General features: G+C 39.1%; 1 protein-coding gene across 1 annotated transcript in view; it reads left to right on the forward strand.

Moving 5' to 3' along the window:
- The window catches only part of COL15A1 (collagen type XV alpha 1 chain), a 123,345-nt gene that overhangs the window by 39,892 nt on the left and 57,941 nt on the right, over positions 1-25,512 (forward strand). The window contains exons 3-13 of the mRNA XM_068200539.1: positions 520-1,067; positions 6,004-6,072; positions 6,493-6,585; positions 8,932-9,058; positions 10,336-10,454; positions 13,251-13,379; positions 13,948-13,974; positions 17,468-17,530; positions 21,344-21,421; positions 23,068-23,130; positions 24,901-25,026. Coding sequence (XP_068056640.1) covers positions 520-1,067; positions 6,004-6,072; positions 6,493-6,585; positions 8,932-9,058; positions 10,336-10,454; positions 13,251-13,379; positions 13,948-13,974; positions 17,468-17,530; positions 21,344-21,421; positions 23,068-23,130; positions 24,901-25,026 — 1,442 coding nt within the window. The remainder of the gene's footprint in view (positions 1-519; positions 1,068-6,003; positions 6,073-6,492; positions 6,586-8,931; positions 9,059-10,335; positions 10,455-13,250; positions 13,380-13,947; positions 13,975-17,467; positions 17,531-21,343; positions 21,422-23,067; positions 23,131-24,900; positions 25,027-25,512) is intronic.

Below are 25,512 nucleotides of genomic sequence, written 5' to 3' on the forward strand. Positions count from 1 at the left end.
AGAGCATAAATAAAATCTAACCACTGTTGCAGACATAGGTAACTGCAAGGGCTAAAGCAACTGTAAATTTTATCCTGTTTTGTGAAACTGTGCCACGCTGTTTGTAGAGAAATGTTGCTGTCTTTGTGAGAAAAAACGGATCTCAATATATTTAAGAAATCAAATGTTGCTTATTTTCCACTGAATCCACTACGCAAGCACATTCAGCATTTTTTGCAGTTTATGGACAGCTGAAGTAAATATATGTTGCAGGAAATATTTGTTGCCATTCAATTTCACCAAATGTTTGCATGTGCCTTCCTTTAGCATACAAGTAATCTCTGTTAGTCAAAGGACAAATTATGACATGTGTACATAGCTAGATGTGTTTAGCACTGCCTGGACTGTGGCTTGAAGTATCAGAAGTATGTTCCTGGTATTACAACACTGTGTTTCAGTTTTTCAGGCCTTTCTTAAATCATGTAAATCAAATGGGCTGTGTACCTCAAGGACAAATAACACATTTTCTCTCATGCACAGAACGAGGCTCGAAAGGACACCTTGACCTCACGGAGTTAATAGGAGTCCCTCTTCCTTCTTCTGTCTACTTTGTCATGGGCTTTGGAGGATTCCCAGCTTACAGCTTTGGTCCAGATTCCAACATTGGCCGGCTGACCAGTGCTATCATACCATCACCTTTCTACAGAGATTTTGCTATCGTGGTTACTGTGAAACCAAACAGTGATCATGGAGGAGTGCTCTTTGCAATAACAGATGCCTTCCAGAAAACAATCTACCTAGGACTGAGGATTTCACCAGCTGATGACAGCACCCAGAGAATAATCATGTACTACACAGAGCCTGGATCCCGTATCTCCCAAGAGGCTGCTTCCTTTAAAGTGCCAGTGATGACTAACAGGTGGAATAAATTTATAGTGACTGTTGAGGGGAATGATATTGCTTTGTTCATGGACTGTGAAGAATATCAGAGGCTTCAGTTTCAAAGGCCTGCTCGAACCTTGGTATTTGAATCTGGCTCTGGCATATTTGTTGGTAATGCAGGAGCCACAGGACTGGAAAAGTTCACAGTAAGTGCTGTGTGATAAAATCACATGCCTCAGTGTTTAATGCATGTACTCCCTACCCAAGAAGTCCTGCTTAATGTGGTTATATCCCAAGTGAGAGTCAAATCATATAGCCTGTATTTTCCATACCTAGCTAAGGTTTGGACAGTGAAGTTATATAACCTCTAGTTTAATATACAAATTTTCTGAGAGCTTCAGAATTTTATTAATAGTCTAGGTATTAAGCCAAATCTTCAGTTTGAATATTAGAAATTACAAAGTAAATATGTCACATAATTTTTATGGCCTTTCTAAGAAGGGCAGATTTCAGAGAATTCATTTTCCTAATTTCTGAGAATACTATTAAGCCAATGCTCTAAATTCTAATTAGTTAGGAATTCATATTCAACATCAGAAGGAGAATGATGTCATCAAAGGTAAAGATAGTTGGAAGATAAGGGTGTATTTTTACAATTTATTTGGTATTTAAAGCTTATCAAGTGCTTTAAGAAATAGAATGCACCAAAACCACTACTACAAGGCTCTCAAGCCTTCTTAGCTTGAGTGCAAGCATCTTTCCTGCTGCATCCTGTCTGAAATTCTCAGCCACCAAGAGCAGACATTATGTGTGAGATCAACTCTGTCAAATGGAAAGGAGAATGTTACACTTTATCTGTCCTATTTTTGTATTTCCTGTACTTCAGAACTTGTACTGTGTTTTGAGAAATTAACGTCTCTTCTAAATTAGTCAAGCAGCAGCACAAAACAGAGTGGATCCTTTTCTTTAGGGAATAAAGATGCTCTTTCCAAAATGCAGGCATACTGGCAGGTTGTGAGCTCCACATGATAAGCAGCAAGTTTAATGTACTTTCATCATTTGTCTGACTAACCTAAGCACCTAGAATCACAGAACTGTATGGATTAGCAGGAAATAAAGGGTGGAAAGTGATATGTAGGAAAACTGCATGTTGATGCTACCTTTCATAGGCAAATAGGAAGACTGGAGTATTGTGAATGCCTGATCACTAAGTAGGATTGAGAAACATTCAAGAAACAGAAACCACTTTGGTATCTGTCTTGGTTTGAAAAAGACAGGTGTCTGATAAGGAAGGCAAGAGCCTCCCCTGAAATGAAAAATGTAAACTCTCTCCCTCCAAATTGTTATAATTTTGAAATTAAGGAGCTCTCAGGCAAATATATGGGAGCAGGAATAACAGTTCTTTATTAGGGAAGAAAATAAAAATAAAATAAAATAATGCAGTGATACAAAACAACATTGACAGAGTCAGAATATGACCTGACACCCTCTTGGTCAGGGTGTTGGTAGCAGTCCAATTGAAATAGTGGCTGCAGTCCTCCTGGAGTGGCAGGTGTGGTTCTGTTAAAGCAGTGATCCTGTAGAAGGGTGTAGTTCTCCTCTGAAGATCCAGTGGTGGTGTAGATGAGCCTGGTCTTCCTGTAGGAATCCAGTGGAGAAGACAGCTGCACCTCTGGGAGTCCAGTGGAAAAGGCTGACTGGTGTTTCAAATCTCAGATTATATCCAGGTAGGAATGCTTGGCTCCTCCCTCTGGGCAGAACTTCTCACAATGGAATGATGTCATTTTATCAGTCATGCAGTGACACTCAATGGCCCATTAACAGTAGATATTTCCCAGAGGGAGGATTGGTTTGTGGAAGAGATAAAGAAAACTGCCCAATTAACAGCAGATAACTGCCCCACCTCTAACAGATGGCAATAGAATGCACATACTCACCCACATCTTGCAACCCAGGACATTATCCCACCTGGAAAACATATGTGATGATCACTTGCTGAGATGATCACCAATAAATCTGGAAATATGATTACAGAAATGCATGGTGGATGACACTAATGCATTTCCATGGAAAGAGATTCTTCTGTGTGCTATATTGAGTACATAAATTTCAGCAAGTACTCTGAGTACTTCATTAGCACTAATTGTGACTTGTAGTCTAGGTTCCCATGCCTTTATTTCTTCTTGTATCATATGTCACAATTGCTTTTGAGTAGAGAAACTAAATGCTTGAACCTCACTCAAGCTCTGTTTCTATGCCAAGAACTGTTTACGTTAATTGCCCAAAACAGAAACAAATCATAGCAGATTGTGCAAATGACTTGATATCAGATGTTGGTTTGCTCTCGCTAATGGGAATTCATGGGTCTAATTCATGGGTCTGCGGTTATCAGACACAAAAGGACATAACTATCATCAGTTTTATTGAAACCAAAGGAAAATCTAGCCCTGATGCTTGTAAAGAGAAGTAGAAAACAGACAACAACCAAGTATAGCTGAATCAGTGATGATGCCAGATGCTGCAAACTAGTTTTTACAGGAAGGCAGCAGCAGCTATAAGACCCAGAGAGGGAGTAAATATCACATGTCTACCACCTCTATCATGCAGACTGGTCCATGATTTTCCTAGTTAGAGGAATCAGCTAGTGGTAACACTTGGGAAACATTAGAGCTCTCCATTTTGCTTTCTTTATCATCCAGGGCCACAGATTAGAGCAAGAAGAGAAAAATGTGTTCTTCAAATGTGATTCACTTGTACTGTGAAAAAAAGATCACTTTCAGGAGACTACTTAATTGGTTGTGCCTCCTTTCATGTATGATTTTTCAGTGAACTGTTCAGCCAGTCTGACGTTGTTCAATATCTGAGTTGCCCATTAAGTTTTGAGAGAAATGGGATATTGAGATTACTGAGCTGTTGTCTCAGAAGTCCAGCAAACTCAGGAGGCACCTAGTGCATGAGTTTCATAGTCTTCAAAGGCAGATAAAATAGAGGATTTTAAAAGATAGAATCAAAAAATTTATTATTTTCTAAAATATTATAGGTTGTGTGTTATATGTAAACAGGTTCTCAACTTGAATATCTATCTTTGTGCCCTGTTGTGCATCATGTTTAACTCTGTGAGATTTTGTAATAAGGAAACATCCCCTATATTTCTTAAAGCACTTTGAGTCTGTCATGGTTTGACACTGGCACAATGCTAGCGCCCTTTTGAAAATACACCTTCTTAAATAATTGCTGTGAGATGTGATCAGGAACAGAGCAGAGCAGACCTAAGCTTAATAACACAGAGGGAAACTTTATTAAACTACTACTACTATAAAAACACAGACACTAAATCCTGGATGAAGACCTTCCAAAACACTCTTCCTCTTCCCACTTAATTCCCACCTAATTTCTAAATGAAATCACAGTGAGACACTACCCAGGACCCCTGATTAAGTTGCCACCCTTCAGATAATTAATACTCAGTTCATCAAGGGAGACAGGAGTCTCTTTTGTGACACAGACCCCCCAGGAAACACAATTGCTACCCTTGTGTTTCCATGTCACACATGGTAACTGCCTGGAGAAAATCTGCCATGGTGACACTCTCCTTTTCATGTCACAGTGCTCTCACAACTGTGTATGGACAGACTGCTTATAGGGCTCCTTTAAGGATGCTTTGCCATGGACTAAAAAAGACAACAGTTTAGTTTCTCATCTCGGGACTACAGTCCCCCCTATTTTCCCCCGGGGCCGAGGGTCTAAGAACAGAGATCTTCTTCTCCTCTTCTTCTTCCTCGAAGACAGAGAGCCTCTCTACACCTTCTTCATCTCTCTTCTGTTCTCCCCACTCCTCTGTTAGTAATTACTGAAACAAGCCTCTTGGCTCACTAACGCACCTCCCTAAGTGCAGCCTCTGTCAGGAGAATTTGGTTCAGTCTATGGCTAACAAGAAAAGTCCAGCCACAAGCCACTCCATCATCTCCTTCCAACTCAAAAATTTCCTCTTCCATCATTTTGGATCCCAGACTGTCTCTCTTCTACTTCAAATCAAGGAGGAGTAATATTTTACAAAGCCTTCATTTCTCAGGAAAAGGTTAAAAGTTCAGACTTCCTGGACGGCTGATATCTCTGCCCAGCAGCCAATTCCCAAGGCTAAGGCTGGGCACCTTCCCCCCCCCTTCTCCTCCGCGCCGGCAAAGTTACAGGTGCCGTCCGGACTCTCTGTCTCTTCCCTCTGGGGGTGTGGGGGGGGACAACAAAGGCACCTCTGCTTCTCTCTACCCTTCTGTCTACAGGAGCTAGCCCGGTTCCAGTCCTTCTACCTCTCAGCTCACCTCGACTAAGCCGCATGGCTTCCCCTCCCCCACCCAGCCCCATGGCTGGGCAGGGGAGATCTGCACAGCACCCTGACGGGAACCAAAGAGAACGAGCTCTTGGGAGTTCCTGCTTTTAACCCCCTGTGATCTCAGAGGCGTGTTCATACCTTCAGTAGTCACCCCAGGTACCAATATCCAAACTTGACCACTGATTGGTTTGACCCAACTTCCTGAAAAAATCACTTCCATGTCAAACCACGACAGACTCTTTGCAGAAAAAATAGTTAAATGTTTTAAATGAAATTGTTACTGCTCTTTCAGCATGTCAGACAGAGAAGCACAGTTTGTGACTGAAAAACAAAACATTTATTATCAAAATACCCATCTCTTTTATTTCCTCTCTGGAAAGTTTTAAACTGGTTTCTTCCTGACTCACTTCATAGCTTATTCCCTTCCTATCCTTTGTCTCCATTTTTAGGGTTTTCACATGCCACTTCTGGAGCTGCAATGCACTTCTTACCTAAAGAACCCAGAGTTTTTTACAGCTTGTATGACATAATCCAGGACTAGATTCTTCAGCTGGGGCACTAACAATGCAGTGTGGTGATCATAGTGTCATTGGGACATGACAGTCATTATATTCTGGCAGCTTCCATTTGCTTTACATTTTGCAAAAGAAAAAGTTGTGAACATAAATATATCTTAAATTTGGATTACTATAATGAAATTTTATACTTTAGACCATTTTCCAAGTAAATCAGAACTCCCACCCCCCCACCCTCACTCTCTTTCACACATGCTACTTAATACTTCCTTGAAATGTTTTTGATGTTCCATGTAGGGCTCAATTCAACATCTGACAATCAAGTCTGACCCAAGGGCTACTGAGGATCATTGTGATGACCCTTATGTAAGTATTCTTATAAGCACTACCTCAATGCCTTAGAGATTTCAAAGTAAATTCCTGTTTGATATCTTTCATAACACTAAATGTAAAATTTTTTTCTTGGAAACATTGTATCATACTTAAAACAATCTGTGGGGCAGATTTTTTTCCCTGTACAACCCCCAAAACCTATATTTTCAAAAAATATAATTTTGTTTTGTCTAAAAAAGCTTTCAGGAAATGAACTATGGCTTTTAATTTTCTGAAGGGTCATTTTCATGGAACGCTGTAAATACTGAAATAAGTTAACCTCATAATGACACTGAGGCTTCACCGGCCAAAAGAAAGTGGCATTTTTCTGAATTTAAATAGCCAATTCCTTAGAGATCATGCTTTTTTCCCTGACTTTTATGAACTTCCTCCCAATAATTGGGTTTTGCACAGGCTTCAGGGGACAGCAGTGGCAATGGCCACATTCAAGAACATGACAGTTCTGAGGCACAAGAAGCTCTTGCACCTTCTCGCCTTCCCATAAGGGTAAATTTATTTGCTTTATTTATTTAAAATTCTGTTTTAATATTACTCTTTTTAAGGATGGGGTCTGAATTTGATGAATAGCTTTCATATTTGGCAATTTCCAAAGGCTCCCATGAGAACAATGTGCACCCATCCATGAGAATGATGGCACAGTGCCGGATAAAAAATCTGGTATATTTGATAACAATCAGCAACCAGATCTTGGGAAGAGTATAATACAAGATTGGGAAAATACATATGATACTTCCTGGGAACACTCTTAATCTGCACCAATTTTTATCTCAGGAAATGCTTGCACCAAGATTATATGTAGTTAGTAGAACTCAGCTGAGTTATTGATCCTTGAATTTCTTGCTTTGTTATTTGGGATTTTTTTAACACATGAGAATTTTACCACCCTCTGATTCCTGCTGCAGAATTCCTTAGCTAATTTAATGACATGCTTTGTGAAGGATGTGCACCTTTTTCTTGCCCTTCTAAACATGCTGACTGTGGCTCTCATTTGATGGTTAATTGGCTGGATAACAGAGTAAACAGCTGTTTCTTACCATGTTTAGAGATTTCTAACACATTGTGTCCTCCTCACTTTTTGTACCAAGCTTAAATATTCCAGTCCATTCCTCACAATGAAGCTTTCCATGCTGCTTGTGTCAAACATTCTTTTTTTAAATACAAGTTCTCATTGGTTCCTTTAGAGAAAATCAGTTGTTTTCTGAGAAATTACTTCACAGAACCCATGCTCACATTTGTCTGATATTGTACATATTTCAGCTATTTCAGTGTTGGATCTTACAGAACCTGTGGGCAAATACTTTTTGTTTGTGAGGTTCTGTCATTCACTTACTGTGTTTCCTACCCTTTTCATACAAAGATTTCCATTTTAGTCATATCTACTGCTGAGTTTCCCAAGAATATTTTTCTGTAGGAATTTTAACTCTTCCAGGGTCAACATAAATGGAAGAAAACCTTATTTTTTCTATTATAGACTTCAAATTCTCTGATCACTCTTTTTATAACTTTATTAAGTATTGACCCAGCCTCCTGCTCCTGATATGTTTGAATAAATTTTTATTCATTTTTTTTTGCCATTTCCATATAACTCACTAAACTCATTTTGGCCTGCCTTGTGCTTTGTGCAGAATCACAGACTAGCTGAGTTTGAAAGGGACCTTTGAAAATTGCCCTGTCCAATTCCCTTGTCAAAGCAGAGCGAAATACAGCAAGTTGCTCAGTAAGCAGGTTGTTCAGTGCCATTTGGTTTTGGATTTCCTCAAGAATGGAGACTCCACAGCCTCTCTGTTTCAATGCAGATTTTTTTTCTGACATAGAGCCTGAATTTCTTGTATTTCAATGTGTGTCCATTGTCCCTTTTCCCTTCACTGGCTACAGAGAAGGATCTGGTTCTGTCTTCTTTACTCCCTCTTACCAAGATCTTCTACATTGATAAGATACTTCTGAGCCTTCTTGAGGCAGTCCTTGCTCTCTCATCTTTCACAAAGTGATCAAAAGACAGGCAGCTGGCCCCAGCTGGTACTGCTGCGTGGGGTAATTCCTCACTGGACGGAGGATTTGCACTTTACTTTTCGTGAATTTTTGCAGCCAGGTAGGGTTTTTCCAAATGGCAGTAAAATCACTCTAGTGCTTGATGACTCCTCTGCATTTTACATCACACCACAAAATTTAATCCAGGAAAACTTACTGTGCCTTGACTTTTTTCTCATTTGGATAAAACTGTAGCTATTTCAGGAAATATGTCTGGCTTCTCTATCCAGAAAAATATCAATTCTTTTAGCTATTGTTTTTAACTTCTGTTTAATAGTCTTCATAATTACTGCACTATTCAAAATTACACACAGCAATAGTAGAATTTTTGGCTTTTATTCCTCCTTATGAAAGATATGATTTAATCCCAGCTGGCCACTAAGCACCACACAGCCATTCCCTCATTGCCCCACCAGTGGGATGGGCAGAGAAGAGAAATTGGAAGAGAAGTCAGAAAACTCATGGGTTGAAATAAAGACATTTTAGTAGGTAAAGCAATGCTGAGCTGGAATGAACCAAGCTGGAATGAACCAAGCCAAAGATCCTACCTGAAAATACAGTCTCTGACAAGTGTATGTTGCTTGTGGTTTCCTCCCTCTCTGTGGGTTTCTCAAGTGTACATCCCCTGCTTTGGAGGAATGGATTCCAAAGGTACTATACTATTTTTTTCTCAAAATTCTGGTTTGCTTCACAGATGTGGTGGTTCTGATTACTGTGCTTTGAGGAAAGTAATCTAGTGATTCTTCCTTTAAAACATGTGATAAGCCTTTACTCTAAACCGTTCTTTGGGATTTTTTTTTTTAGCCTGAAGATACGTTTGCTGAGCCAGTGGAAACCCCCCTAACCATATTGGCTTATTTGGAAGAGAATGATTTCTCTGGAAATCACAGATCAGAAGAAACCTCAGAAGCAGCTAAATTTAAAGAACAAGGCACTGCCTCAAGTTTTGGGGCTTTTATTTGGGGGGAGGGGGGGGTCATTTACATTCTCTGGTTTTGAGTCTGTCATTTCCCTGTGTATGGAAAGCCACTGTCATATTTTGAGTGCTGCCAGGAAAGAAAAATCCAGTGGTTTTGGACATCCTGTGTGCTAGAAAAGAATTGGCACATCAAGCATTTGGTCTTTGAAAGTGCAGTTTGTTAAACTGCAATTTATTAATAGCAGCAAAGGTAAGTGGTAGCAACTACTGCCACTGTTCAAAAGATCTCTCACTTCTCCCTCCATATAGGGGCTTATCTCAGACTCATTGTTGTTAAACATGCAGAGAATGGATTTACCCTTCTATAGTGTGGAAGTTTCAGTTACAGAATTGTAGTTCATATTTTAAAATCTTTAAAAAAATACTTGGATAAAACTAAGAAACTGACCTGAGGAGCTGCTGCTGTGACAATCTACCAAAAAAAAAAAAAAGGTGCAAGTGTTAGGCAAAAGGGAATGAAAGGAGAAAAATCCTCTTCATTCTGCTCTGGTTGGTGAGAAGCATGGCACCCCTTGAGTCATACCTCTGCAAACAGTCCTGCTGGCTCTAAAAGCACTTGGCACCTTTAAAAGGGATTTAAGATGGATATTTATTTGATTACTTGGTACAGTAAAGCACAGCCTTTCAGTAAAACTCAATCCTGCCAAGGAATAAACAACTATTTGCTACTTCTATTGCCTCCAAAGGATGTGAATGTGCCTAATGCACCAGTGGGGTGTTTTGGGTGCAAGTGTAGGCAGCAAAGCAATGACAGCAAGGCATGATGCAGTGAGGAATCCTGTTCTCCACTGCTAGGACAACTTCAGGGCACTCCTAGAAAACAAGAAAAAAAAGCTAAATGTATTAATAAGGCCAAAGACAATGTTGTTATTTCAACTCCACACATACTTCAGATAGTACCTGTTGTAATTAACTCTCTTTTTGTTTGTGTTACATGGGTGACAAATACGCAACCATTAGACTAGAGCTTGAGGAAAACATGATGATGCAATACAGTCATTGACATTAAAATAGACATGTTTTGTAATTTTACTCTCTCTTTTCTCTTTTTTTCTTTTCTTCTAAAATTTTCAGAGTTGTAAAATGACTAATATTAATCTCTGGAATGTATTTTAGTCATAATCTGAGTAATTTCTTTTTTTCATAAAACTTGCAGCATCTGTCTCTGATAAATACCTCTGGGCAGGTTTTGTTTTGCTCTCTCGTTAATAAGTGATTATTTTATTTATATTTAGCTGTCAGGGAAACTGGACAAGGCAACAGTGAGTCTACCACTCTCACACAGAAAATGTTAAGAGAAGAAGATGGCTCTGGTGCTGATGTTTTGCCAGGAGTAAGCAGAGAGGAGGTCTGTATAATGGGTGGATCACATGCTTAATCTTTTAGTCCCAAGAACAGGAAAATCTGTGCTTTGAAACATATAGCATTTGTAAGGCAGTGTGTAACATTAATTCTGTGTGATTCTACAAATTAGAATTATGTAGGTCACCCATTTGGAATCCCGTGAGCTACTGGAATACTTGCCTTATTTGTTGGTATGTTTCAAAATAATAATCTGGTGGTACATTTTTTATTGATTAACATTCCTACTTCAACAGCCACCACTGATTTTTCTAAGCAAAAAATAAATAATGACCTTTCCTTCCTCTTGCCTTGAGACTCCTACACCAAAAGTTTATTCTTTTTATTGCTTGAAACTGCAGTCATGACAGCTTCTTTTTGCCAGTAAACACACAGTGTAATAAATGACAGAAATTTAGAATAAAATTTCCACATTATGTGTGTTTAGTTCAAGTGTTTAAGGCTGCTCCTTGCAGGGTCTTCTTGTGTTCCTGTGTTTACTATGGTAAAATATGGCAAGTTGTGAAACATTAAGTTAGCATCCATTGGAGCTGACATACATGAAAACCTAAAACATGAGTTTTAGTATTTGTTGGAGAGCTTCCACATATAATTCCTCTAACATTTTCATGCCTGCATGCATGTATTTTTAAAGCAGCAATTCTAATATTAGTTTATATAAATTATTAGACAAACCAAATATCAGATTAACTATTACCATTTTTTTTTTCATTCTGGGCCATTTTTCTTAAATAAAAATTTGGTCTTGATTTAGGAATTGTGACACATTAAGCTAAAATCTGTTGGGACAAGTAGTTTTGCTGCCTACTGATCTTTATATGTTGTCCTTAACTTTATTTCAATGTCTACATATTTTTCATTAATCAATATATATTATATATTATATATTTTTCATTATTCATCAATATATAATCAAGATGATTATATATTAAAATGACCAATCATCTAGAAAATAATTTAAGGAGTTGTTACTGCCACTTCTCTCTCAGTTTTTGCTTGTACCCAGTGTTACTCCTGCCTAGGTGCAGAATCCAGCATTTGTTCTTATTTAGTTTCATGCTATTCATCATTGCTCAATGTTCCAATCTATCCAGATCCCACTGCAAGGCCTCTTGTCCTTCAGGAGAGTCAGCAGCACCTACCACTTTGGAATCATCAGCAAACTTACTAATGGTGCATTCAATTTCTGCATCCAGATCACTGAGAGATATATTGAACAGAACTGGCCCTAGAATGGAGCCCTGAAGAACACTGCTGGTGACCAGTCACCAGCCAGATGTGGCCCTGTTCACCGCAACCCTTGAGCTCTGTCCTTCAGCAAGGTTTTTACCTAGTGTACCATGAACCCACTCATCCCACAGCTGGAAAATTTTCCCCAAAGGATGCTGTGATGGACAGCATCAAAAACCTTACAAAAACCCAGGGAAATTGCATCCACCTCTGTCTTTTCATCCTTCATGTGGGTGACTTTACCACAGAAAGCTAACAAATTAGTTAAACAGGACTTTTGCTTTGAGAACCCAAAGCTGAGTGTTCTTGATAAGTGCAGTGTTCTTTAAATGCTTTTCAGTGGTACTCAGTATAATCTTCTCCTTAACCTAGCCTAACTGAGTTTAGGCTGTCAGATCTGTAGTTCTGCATCTTCCCTTACACCCTTTTTGTAGACTGGAGTAACATTGATTATCTTCCAGTCAACAGGAACCTGCCCAGACTCTCAAGATCTTTGGCAGATGATTGAGAGGGGTCCTGCTATACCATCTGCTACCTCCTTCAGTACTCTAACACTGAATCAAGAATCCTGTTATCTCATTCAGGCTATGATCTCTACCCACAGTTTAACTAAATAGATTGTCTTCTAATGCTTTTTCAGATGGTAAAAAATTATATAATTAGTCCAGATTTTAAAAATTGCTGATCTTTGGGACCTTTCCTTTTGGCAAAACCCAGAAAGGTCTTCTAAAAAAACATCTTACAGTTCCTTTGCTGAAAGCTGTCATCCTGTTAACTTGAAAATGCTTTGAGAGTTATTATATTTCATCCCTCCTAGTTTCATTACCTGTTAATGGAACTCAAAATATATCATTGGTGTTTTAAAATGTGAGTAAATTCTACTGCTTGTTTCAAAATACAATACTGACTTATGTGTTTTGTTCTGTATACTGGTTTTTCATTTAAATATGTATTCATGTCCAAGTTTCCTTCCTGGAAGGTTTTATTTTGTTCCTGGAATATTTGAATTATTCATTTTGTTATTATTACTTTCTCTTGACCAAATGCTAATGTTTAGCAATATTTTAGTTTTTCTGTTGTCCCTTCTCACTCTTTGTTATCATTGTTTCGTCTTCTGCCACTTTTTAACCAATATGTAACTCTCCTTTGTTAGAGTCATGGATCTTGGGGAAGTTGGCTAAAACACTCCAAAACATGTCTATCTTAACTCTTGCAATTTTTTCTCTGACAGACTGAATATGTGAAAACTATATTTTTTCAAACCTATACTATTGATTTAGACTGTGCAGACTTATGTGGCTATTAAATTAGATCATGGTCATTTGCATCTAGGTAACCAGCTCAGAAAGCATCTTATTTGAGATGCATGAATGATCTTTAACATGGATTGCCTTTGCTGAATGGAATATACGGTTTGTGTGGTGCCTGTCAGGTTCTGATTGCATTGAACAAAGCAAGGGTTATAGGAGAAAGGTAAGGGGACGGGGGCTAGAGAGAGAAATGGGGAAAGTAATACAACACATTTCTCATATTTCACATTTTAATTACTCAGGGCCAGAAAGGTCAGGAAGTAGAGGATGGGTCCACAGAGTCTCTAGGAAGGTCAGGAATAGAAGATGTGGAAAATAAAGATCAAGGACCTCCTGAATCTCCAGGGAAACTTGGGCAACTTGCTCAGCCTGTGAGTATTTTCTCTCTGTTGAAAGAAAACATGTTATAGAAAGTGATCCATCACACATGCATGGAGACCTGTAACTGCACAGCCTTGCACACTGTCACCAGTTACACTTCTACAAGATGGGTTTTAGCCCAGCAGCTCAGGAGGATCCTGCCTGCACTGCACACATGCTAGGGGCAGGGGCCTGGTGACAACCATCAGAAAGCAAAGGCAAACAGCTGCTGTGCCAACATACAAATGTTCTCAGGGCAGTAATTCCACCAACTCCTTAGGCAGTACTGCAGCACACTCCCAGCTGTCACGTTTGAGTGTGTACAAAGGTGCAGAACTCACTGGCCTCCTTCAGTGGCTTCTCTATAGGATATTTCACACTACAGATCCTTGCGAACCATCAGCACAAGATGCATGAGATTGAAGAGAGGTGCAAAACATCCCACCATGTTTGATATAGTTCTAGTTTGTCTTTTTGTCACTGCATGGCACATCGCAATTTAATTAATTGCTTTTATCTTTTGTTACTTCTATGTTACATTGTTTTATTTATCTTTCTAACAAAGATGTTCTATTTTAGGGCATTCCTGGTAAAAATGGGTTACCTGTAAGTACTTTTTTTATACATATTTTGGTTAACTGAATTAATAAAAACACATTTTTTTTAATGAGGCTCTGTTACATTGAGGCTTAGGCAGCAAAGTGTTTTCTTCATATCCTCTCTTTAGAAGACAGTTCTGGTGTCGTAGTTGACATCCTCAGGTTGTCAAGAGAAATTTATGATTTCCCAGGTTTCTCAGGTTCTAAGAGAAATTTATGATTTCCCAGTTGCAAAGAAAATAAGGCATGGCATAAGCAGCTGTACCAGAAATTCAGCTCTGGTGAGGCTGACTTTTTTTGCAGAGGGGAATTTCAAAGAGGACATACACCTTTTCTAGACAAGTGCTTCATTGACCCTCAATAGATACATGCTTCCATGTTGCCTGCTCCTAATCTCAGTTACAATTAACTTTGTGGTTAATTGAGAGTACTTTTGAGTTACTTGAGATGTGCCTCTCACCCCATTACCCTTGTGCAGTAATTTGACTGCATCTTCTGCTTCATCATTCCTGCTTTCCTTTCTCTGAGTTCCTCTACTTTACCCTTCTCTGTTATATCTGCTGTCCTCTTCCTGGGGCGTTCCTTCCCAGCTTCTCCAGATAACTCTCACCCTTGCATCAGTCCACCATAAGCTGCTGATAGCCTGCACATGCATCCTCTCTGTGACGTATTGTCAAGCAAAGCACACAAAAACAAAACCTGTAGCTGTCATATTCCCTGCACGTCTCAGCTGCTGTTATGTATCTGTCCTCTACTGATGTTCTGCTGCCTGGCTTCTTTGTTTCCTTTCTCATTTGTTTGTCGCTGCCACTTTGTGCATCTTTCCCCTCTCCAGGACCTTACCACCCAGAGGCTGTCACCATTCTCATGTCTGCTCCTCTTTTTCTATTCTAATATGTGCCACTGCTGGGAACTTCCTGACCCTTCCTGCACCCTGCAACTGAACCTCAAATGAAACTGGTGGGTTTTAAGATATTAAAAAAATAATTCAGTGGTCGTTCATGGGGTGCATTATTGAGCTCCTTCCTGAATGCTGCCTTCAGACACTGGTGTGTTTAAAGAAATGTAGCTAGGTTTGCAAATATTTAGCCAAAACTCAGGTAATGTGCCATTAGGGTGTTTTTGGACAAGATGTTTATGGTTTATCTATTAACAGAAGTCTGACTACTTTCATACAGCATAACTTTAAAGAAAATTTTATGAAACCAATACATCTTAAAGAAAATTCTTCAAATATAATTCAAATGCTTCAAAACCAATTGTCGTCTTCTTGTGAACACAATTTGAATTTCTATCATAGACATTTTGTGACAGTGTCTTACATTTTTTGTAGTTGTTCTTTTGTCCATGTGCATCTGGTTTCCAATCTTACATATACCCATGCGATTTTACTTTTGGTTTGATGGGGCTTAACTCAGCAATGAAATTAGTGCGTTCTACATTTATGTTGGTAATGAGTTTGTTACTTTTCTATGAACCTGCTAGCAGTTATTCTACAGGAAAAATCATTATAGGAAAAGAAACATTCTTCACTCATAGAGGTACATTTTTCTCCCTAATAACTTTATATAAACCATCTTTAGGGCAGTCCTAAAACTTGTCCAGTAGAGTCCATAAACACAGCTGTTCAGATTCTGAAAATGCAAGTGGGAAAACACTATTTATTTGCCTTCTGAATATTTTCTTGAGTGTCCTAACTCAATTCATAAGCAGCCGTATTGTATAATAGCACTGACTTTAAAGCTGGAGGGAGTTCTTTCTAGCCAATGAATGAGCCTCTGCAGGAAGACAATATGCATATTGTATGTAGGTGGTATGATGATGTAAAGGGTAATTTGGAATTCATTTGACTGGTGAAGTTCAGAATGGAAAATGGGGTGAAATGCTATCTAGTATACCACATTGCCAGACAGAGGCTTATCTTCAGGAAGGATACTAGTTTGTAGAAGTTTAATAGATTCAAGTTGGTTAAGAAAAAAAAGTTTTAAGCGATGGTGAAAGCAGGCTTAGGTTAACAGTATGATTTTGTGCACTCAGAGCAGCAGCTGGCAGTACTGTGTTAAAAAGATTACAGTTATAAAAATCCTTGCCATCAGTGCTTTGGCAACCCTGTTGGCACTCTGTCAAATCCAAATACAGCCTGCAGGTGTTTCCATGTGTATCCTCCAAACAGGTTTCTCTTCTATGTGGCTAGAGTAGTTGTGGTGAGAGGCATATTTTTTGGGCACTGCCAGGGGCATTCTATGCCAAGTCTCATACTTCCTTCTGTCACACTACGACACGAAATAACTCACACACGGATGCTAGATGTAAAAGGGGAACAAAAAGAACCCAAAGAGAGGATTTTATTTTCTGACTCCACTATATATGGAATGTCTTGGTATAAAAAGACAGGAGTCTGTGAAGGAAGGCAAGAGTCTCCCGTGAAATGGAAAAGGTAGAACCCCCTCCCTCTGAATTACCACAGTTTCAAAATAAAAAGGCTCTCAGGCAATGGGAATAACAGTTTGTTACTAGGAAAAAGCTATATTTAAAAAAATATAATTAGTACAAACAAAACTACTGACAGAAACCTGACACCCTGAGGAGTCAGGGTGTTGGTGATAGTCCACTTAAGTGGTGGCTGCTCCTCCTGGAGTGGCAGATGAAATGCTGCTGAAGCGGTGGTCCTGTAGAAGGGTGTAGTTTTCTCTGAAGGTCTGGTGATAAAGTAGATGGGCCTGGTCTTCCTCTGGGAATCCAGCGAAGAGGCTGAGTTGATGTCCCAAAAAATGCTGGTTTTATGCAGGTAGGGATGCTTGGCTCCTCCCTCTGGGTGGAGCATCTCACAATGGGATGATATAACTTTATCAGTCATGCAGTGAGTCATTCAGTGGCCCATTAACAGAAGATATCTCCCCGGAGGGAGACATTGTTCTTGGAAGAGATAAGAAAACTGCCCACCTCCAACAGATAGCAAATAGAATATATGCTTATCTTACAAGGCAGGTGTGGTGAGAGGCACATTTTTTGGGCACTGCCAGGGGCATTCTATGCCAAGTCTCATACTTCCTCCTGTCACACTAGGACACGAAATAACTCACACACGGATGCTAAATGTAGAGGGGGAAAGAAAAGAACCCAAAGAGAGGATTTTATTTTCTGACTCCACAATATATAGAATAGCAAAAGTGACAGTGGATTGGAGGGTGAAACTGCCACCTCTCCAACCACATTGATCAAACCAACAGTCCATCAACTCTCTCCACCCACAAAGAAGAATGCAAAACAATCATTATTTACATGAACAATGTGATAAAATTCAGTATAAATAGGTAAACATCAGAAGGCATAGAAAACTTTTAGAAGAACTTTAAGACGCTTAAAAGAACAGGGCAACATCCTCCCACTGTACAAACAAAGAGTTAGAAAAAATCTAGCACCATTAAATCTAGCCTCTGCTGCTAAGTGTTCAATCTACATGAAAGAAAATGTCTAATCAAAAAAATTTTTCCTTTTAGGGTAAAAATGGACTTCAGGGGTTGCCAGGACTGAAAGGAAAAGCAGGCCCAAAAGGTGAAAAGGTATGTGTCTTGTTAATACTCAACAATCAATCAGATACAATTTATTCTTAGACATGTATTAATTTGGTACACTCTGAGGGAGACATAAAGTATGGAATCACAGGAAGAATTTAAACATCCTACTGTTCATTCATGAGTGGCTGGATGGCACCATACCAGAATCATAAGTAATTTTCAAAGATGTGAATAAACTTCACCAGTAGAAAAAGTTGGGCTTTCACAGAAGGGCTAAGGAAGATGTATTGAACACTTAATAAAGAAAAGTCAGTTGTTGTATATAACTGTTCTGTATAATTTTCAAAGATGTGAATAAACTTCATCAGTAGAAAAAGTTGGGCTTTCACAGAAGGGCTAAGGAAGATGTATTGAACACTTAATAAAGAAAAGTCAGTTGTTGTATATAACTGTTCTGGGCAACTTACTCTACTGGCTAAGTGATTTAACAGAGGCAGTATAATCATATTACCCTTAGGAAATGAACATAATTTAAATAAGAGTTAAACCATCTGAAGTAACAGCTTGTATCTCTTCTGAGATGAAGTGAGATGTAATGGATTCATCTATTATTAAAGTACATGTTGTGCACAAAATTGACATACAGATAGTAAGTCCAAGTGTCAAATTAATAATCTGTTAATTTCATCTGTTTAACAAAACAATACAGACTTCATAAATTCACAAACATGACCCATATAAATATTATCTATTCAGATTAGTTTGAAATGGTCCAGAATAATTTCAGAGGTAAAATTAGTCTCCAGTACAGGAATCAGGTAATGAGATTGCATGGCATCCCCCCATCTCTATGTCCAGCTGTAAGAGAAGGATTTGTTAAGCACAGGGTTCTCATAAACTGTAGAGAAGTGAAGGCATGTGGGGCAGTCAGGGAACATCTCAGGTACATCATGAGGGGGAGACTCTTGCTCTCCTCTGGGACCTTTCTCAGGTACGTGTTCACAAAACCAGGCAGCGTGGGAGACAAACAGGAGGGTGTACAAGTCCATGCACAGTTACAGGGCTACCACCTCTCAGAGGTTACAGAGACATGGTGGGATGGCTCACAACAGGAGTCCTACAGTGTATGGATACAGGCCCTTTCGGAAAGATAGGCTGGGAAGGCAGATTATCATTAAAATACTCTATCAGTTGCCAACAGGTATTACAGGCACATAAATGTTGTTTGACAATTAGCTTTTTAGGTTTCTTGCAAATCTGCTTTGGTCCTTCTTGCTACCAGAGGTATTTCTAGGGTACTTGGTACTGACATAAATAATTCATGTGTAGGAAACCATAAAATCAGTCAGGATTCTTTTAATGAAAACAAATCAAATTGAAAAGATGCCAAGATTATGGCCATTTACATTTCTTCTATTTATAAGCAAAGTGCAAATCAGGAAATGCATTTTATTTTGCAGCTGCTACAGCCACAGCTCCTGCTAGGTGACCATTCCAATCTTCAGCAACAAGTGCTGCACCTACACTGCCAAAGGGAACAGGCCCAGGAACTGATTTGCTGACAGTTCAGACTTGCAGGCATGGTCCCTGACAATGCTTTGGCCTGTATCAAACAGACCTCACTCAGACAATGCCTCGGGGGTAGCATCAGTTGTTAACTGCTCCCAGTATGCTGCAAGATGAGACTGAACATAGGCTCTGTACTCCTCCCAGTGCCATCCCAGTAAGCTTTTAACTTTCAAATACTCATGCTGATGGATTTCAGTATATATCTAAAGTTATTTCATGCAAAATGCACAAAAACCTGTACTCAAAATACTCGATTTGAACATGTAGGGCTAAAAGGAGTCCCAGAGTCAAGTACCTAAGGATTATGGGCCCAGCCACTCTGTTACAGCTGACCTCACAACCAAAGGCCATCCAGCCTTAGTTTGTTCATCAGAAAAGCCATCAGAAGGAGAAAATTCTAGCAGTAGGGGAAGCAGCTTAGCTGTAGAGAGCAAAAGTTATATTGGAAAGGAAAATACTCCAGTAGCCTATTCGTGATTATTTTCATGTCTACTTTAGTAAAGACATCTTAAGCTTTGTTTTTCATTTAAAAATTGGACTAATATTTTCAAGGGACACTTCAGAGACACTGTGAAGTTAGCAAAAGAGTGCTAAAAATCCTAACGATACATTCAAGAAAACTGAAGAAAGCTGACAGCTTCATATGCAGAGCTTTGTCTTGGCAATACTTTAAACAGACAGTTGCTGCAGTAAAAACAGTTCAAACAAGAAAACACTGCTCTGATCCTCTTTTATACATGTGAATTATTTTTAAGTAATCAGCTGTTCAGCAAATTGTTTCAATATCCTAATCAGTATGATTCCCTAGGCCTGGCTGTGTTGGTAGGGTGACAAAAGCCTATAGAACACATAAAAATTCATAACTGTTATGCTGTCTAAAGATAGTCAGCACCTTTTCCAGTATAACAATATCTAAATTTCAGGAACAGTAGTAGGATCCACCTCCCTCTTTCTGGTTCTTCTAACTGAAAACAGAAAGCCAGGAATGAATAGGGCACTACCTATCAGTGGAGACTGGGAAGCTGCTATCACTTTTCCACCATGGTCCATGTTCTGTGCAGAGGTACGGCCATGAGATGCTCCTTGGGAATGGATACAGTCAGGCTTCCTAAAAATGGCCACGACCCAAATGTTATATCTGGGGGTTTTGTCTTCCTTGCAGTACACACAAAGTGGAAGAAATTGCATGAAAGCAAGCACCAAATAAGCACTGCCAGGAACTAGTGTAATAGTCATTGGAAAAAAGCGAGGATGTGTTAAAATGAATGAAGAGCATCTGTAACTGAACACGCTGGCAGACAGTGAAAATAGCCCCAAATTAATTAAGCACATTCTCTGTGGATATGACTGAAGTGTCATTATAGGAACCATATCACAAAGCCTCAGGGAACAAAGAACTGAATGAATACATTTATCTAATGAACTCAAGCATATAGAACAAGTGACCAAGAGACAGTTAAAAATCAGTGTTTCCTGCTGTGTAACCAAATAATTGAATTTATGGAACACAATTTAAATGTTCATAAGCCCAGATAGCAAATTGGCAGGTTAGAGGGTAAAGCACAGATCAGTGGAGCAAAACCTCAACTCTTGGCTTGAGTGAAAAATACTGGACTTGAGCAGAAAAATTATTAAAAGTCACAAACATCTTAAGCTGAAACAGTTCAAACTAACCTCAGCAAAATATCAGAGGTGATGTAAGAAAGACAAATTATAAGAAATGGTAGTAATTATGAGAGAAAATGACACATATTTGAACAGCGTCTTTCATTGTGTTGGCAGTAGATAAAGGTCAACACACAGAAGAAAAATCCTGTTGTGGTAGTATTGAAAAAAGCATTAGAGAGGTTAGCAATAAAATCAAGAAATTTACAGATTGAATACCATGGTGTGACCACACTGACATTTTTTTCTGCTTTGGTTTGGTTTGTTTTTTTGTTGGTTTTTTTTTTTTGGTGGGGTGAGGGTTCATATATAATATACCCTAAAAATGCAAGATCCATAGTTAAACCTTATTCTGGCAAGACATATGCACTGCCTAATGCTGTTGATGATGCTTGTACATTTGCAAATTCATTACAGAAGTTAGAAAAGGAAGAGTTCTTTCTTCCATTGCCAATGCAAAGATCATGTTCCTTGTGAGTTTATCTTAGAAATTAACAAAGTCCAACCCTGCTCATAGCATCTAAGCAGCCACTCTTGTGACTGGAATTCCACACAGATTGTAGCTAGTGCTTATAGTCTTTATATGGTTAAATCCTTGCTGATTTATCTTAATTCCCATTTCAGGGTGATCCTGGTGAGGGATTGCTAGGACCCCCTGGACTACCAGGACCCACAGGACAATCTGCTCCTTCCAGAGTATTAGTGAGTATCTGAGGCTCTCTGTCAATGAGCTCAGCTTGCCACAGAGGAATCCAGAACTAAATAGGAGGTTTTCTCTGGGAAAGTAGCCTGATTGCCACAGAGATAATAATGTTTTCTAAAACATTAATGCAGAAATGTAAATAAATGTCTGACTGAAGTGTGTGAATACTGTAAGCTACATAAACACCCAGTATTCACATTTTAAAATGTTGGATGTGTGTGCTCTCCTGTGCAAAAGCAACAATATATGTGAGAACACAAAACAAAAATTTCCATAAAAAGGCATTCTAAACTTATTAATTTCTTCCTGCTACTGAACAGAGAAGTGGTTTGACAGTCAGTTATGTTTGCTGTCATTAAATACTAGAACACATACCAACATGATGACAGTGTTTGTATTTTGAATGCTCAGTACTCAGACAATGTTAAAGAATGAGTTTCAGATCCATCTAACTGCTGTACTTGGACTTTTCTCATTATAACCGTGAGGATACATGTGCATGCAGATAAAGAAGGAATCTGGCCTGAATCTTGGGTTCATGGTGTGAGAGCTGATTTTATGCTTAGACATAGTCCATCACTGACACCAGTGGAAATCCTGGGATGGACTTTTACACAAAACCATCTGTCACACTGGGTATCATGAGTGCTTAACAAGAGAGTTTGAAACATATTCCACTGGCCAAAATAGATCATATGCTCCCCTGATTCTGGGTCTGCTAAATTAAGCCAATATATTTCTGCAGCATAAAAACAGATTAACAGTGTTCTTCTGCACTACTGAGTCTGCACTGATGCTGACTTCAAGAGACCAGCAGAGCAGCTACAAATCCCTAGGAAAAGGTGCTCCAGGCCAACAGTTCTACCCAGTCAAAGGCCACTTCTATAAATGTAGCAGGGAACACCAAGTCCTACATTGCCTTTTCTTGTTCTCTGTGACAGCAAGTTTCAAGGCCTTTTATTCTGTAGTGAGGTGGAAGAAGTCTCAGTGCAGCCAAGGAATGCATCCTTAACACCGAGGCATTTGAAACATTACCTTTGGTACGATGATAATTTATTCAGGTAGTAATTCTCTCTGTGCCTTTCTTTGTAGTCTGCAAAATGTACACAGCTATGAAACTCACCAAGGACTAAACACTAAGGTATTTTTTCAACAGAAGGTTTTAGAAAAGGCTTCAGTATATTGATTTCTCTTTATAAAGGTCATCTTTTTGATTCCAGTTGTAGGAATCTCAGAATTAGGCTTTTTAAAGGAGGGGTACATTGTAGGAAACTGGGGTTATTTGTAAGATCTGTATTTTAGAATATTCTTAATGTTGACAGGTACCTCTCTGAAATTAAAATGTGTCTGGGATATTACTTCAGTTCACTTAAACAGTCACATGGCATGTGTGTCCTGCAGGACGGTTATCACTGTGCTCATAGAGCTCCTGCAGATAAATACAGTACTCAGTGACTACAAAAGAAGATGGTATGAAACATCAGAAACATAAGTGAAATGTTCTTGTTTTATTATAATTTATTTTACCAGTGACAGACTGCTGTAAGGATATTGATGATAGCTGTATTTCCAGTAAATGTCAAGTGATATTTGCATTTGTCATCTTTAGAAGCAATAATTTAAAATGGAATTCTCCTCATTTCAGAATAGGCTGAAACCTGAAGAATCGGGTTCTGGAGACACTGATAGAGAGACAGAGATTTTAAGGGTAAGCAAATATTGATATTTCTCATGATAAAGAGCTTTATTTTACTCATGCAGGTTGTAGAATTTTTCATAATGCAAGTTTTATACATGCTTAATTTACAGCATCCAGAAAGTGTTTGTAGGGTTTCATTTCAAGGTCAGAAAAGGCCTAAATGCCTGTGAGTGGTGAAGAAGTACAAGACAGGAGGTTGCCACCAAAGAAATAATGGCAAGAGAACTTTTCAAAATGAGAAAATGCTTTCATTATGACTATGAGAAGACAGTAAAGAGGAGAGAGATGGGAATCATAGATTCATGGAATCATAGAAAGACTTAAATGCCATTTTGTTCCAGCCCCCTGCCATGGGCAGGGAAACCTTCCACTAGATCAGGTTGCTCAGAGTCCCATCCAACCTGGCCTTGAACATTTCCAGGGATGAGGCATCCACAGCTTCTCTGGGCAACCTGTTCCAGTGCCTCACTACCCTCACAGTAAAGAATTTCTTCCTAATATAGAATTTAAATGCACCCTCTGTCAGATTGAAGCCATTGCCCCTTATCCTGTTATTACAAACCCTTGTAAACAGCCGCTCTCCTGCTCTCTTGTAAACCCCTTTTAGTCAGTGGAAGGTGTTATATGACCCTAGTCTTTGCTTTTTTCAATTTGGAGTATCTGTTCAAAAAAAATAAGTGTGTCTGTATGAAATGCCATATGGTGCAGCTTTCTGGTGAACTGAACATCAGTAACACAGCAGCTTTCTGAGTTCATTATAGCTCCTATGAACTCCAGAGTGCTATAGCACACTGGAGGCCTCTGCTTTGCAACACAGCTAGTGATATTTTTCATTCTCTCAGACTGTTTTCTGCCTCAGGACTCCTTTTCTGTTCTTTCTTTTTACTCAAAAGTGCTTAATACCTTATTCCCAAGGCCTTTCAGGAGTCAATTGCCACATGCTGAAACTTAGCTATCTTGCCTAATTTAGGAGCCTCTTCACAGATGCCCTTTGTAGGTAACAAGACAGGTGAGTTCCCTGCAGAAGGCTCTATTTACTGCACTGAAAATCCAAGATGACCCTCTTCCTGTACATGGCCATAAGTCAGAATTAAAGATTTCCTGACTTAAAGTGCCTTGGCCCAAAACTTCAAGTTCTCCGTCCTTGTCTGCTAATGCAACCAGTAACACAGGTGGACTTGGACATGAGAGGGAATATTTGCAAATGTACTGTTCCTCCTAAAATAACATTTCACTAATTTCATTCCATTCATTCAATTTAAATACCTCTGTTCATGTCCATGCAGGATAGATCTTTAGAGCAGAGGCCAGTTTTACAGCATTAAGCAGGTCTTGACCATGAGCAGAGATTCTCAGTGCTCCAGCAATAACATGGAAAAACCCTCTTAAATGGTAGAGGAGGAAAAACCAACCACTTCCCTCTGTACAATGATGGTTTCTTTATGGCTAGGTCTTTTATCATTGGATCGATCCTTGGGATATGTCTGAAATCTCTACTGGGTTACAGAGAGCTGACACAAAATTTTTTTGTTTTCAGTGTTTCTGTTTCAATGCTATGAGGCAGCACAGTTCAGAGAGCACGGGTGAGGGAGGTCACTGTGACCCTATGTAAGGGCATATCTGTGAAGCTAAAATTGGTTCTCAGAGAAGCAGAAGTGGAGTGGAAACCCCAGCTGAGTTTTATGAGCCTGGACAGTCTGTGTGAGCTTTTTCCTATTCCATGTATATAGAAATGAACCAGGCTAGGAAAATTTCTAACACTTCTGCTGATTTATCCAGGGTCTTCCGGGGCCACCAGGCTCTCAAGGACTGCCTGGTCTTCCAGGAAACCCAGCACCTGATTCAGGGGTAGGACCTCCTGTGTCACCAGGAGAAGATGGAGTTTCAGGGGAGCCAGGCCCTGCAGTGAGTACCCTTTTGTGCACAAAGCTTGAATCTTATGCAAATGTATTAAAGAAAAAAAAAAAAAAAAAAAAAAAAGTCTTGTTAACCAAAACAAAGCACTAATGTACATTTGATTTGACAGACAGATACTGGTGGATCTGGACCAGAATAAATAAAAATTAGTGCTTTTGCCAACACTGAATAAGACTAAGTATCAGTTTTCCTGTGGTGCTTTCAGGAAAATGAAGTTTGCTAAATTACTTATATAATCTTCAGGGAATTTGTAAAATAAACTGAATTTTCCTCTTTCCTCTTCCATCCTTTTCTTCAGGTAGGTAGAAACTCTTATTCCTCTGGACACGTGAAATAAAATTCTACTGTAAAAATGTTGCTAAAGTTTGACTCGCAAGTAAATTCTCAGTGAAGTGTTTTTTTCAGTGAAGAAAATAATTTTTTTTAGCATTGAACATCTCTGAGAATCCTCTATGGAACTGTGAGATTGGCTCA

Source organism: Anomalospiza imberbis, chromosome 1 (assembly GCF_031753505.1).
Source record: "Anomalospiza imberbis isolate Cuckoo-Finch-1a 21T00152 chromosome 1, ASM3175350v1, whole genome shotgun sequence".
In the NCBI taxonomy this organism is placed as follows: Eukaryota; Metazoa; Chordata; class Aves; order Passeriformes; family Viduidae; genus Anomalospiza; species Anomalospiza imberbis.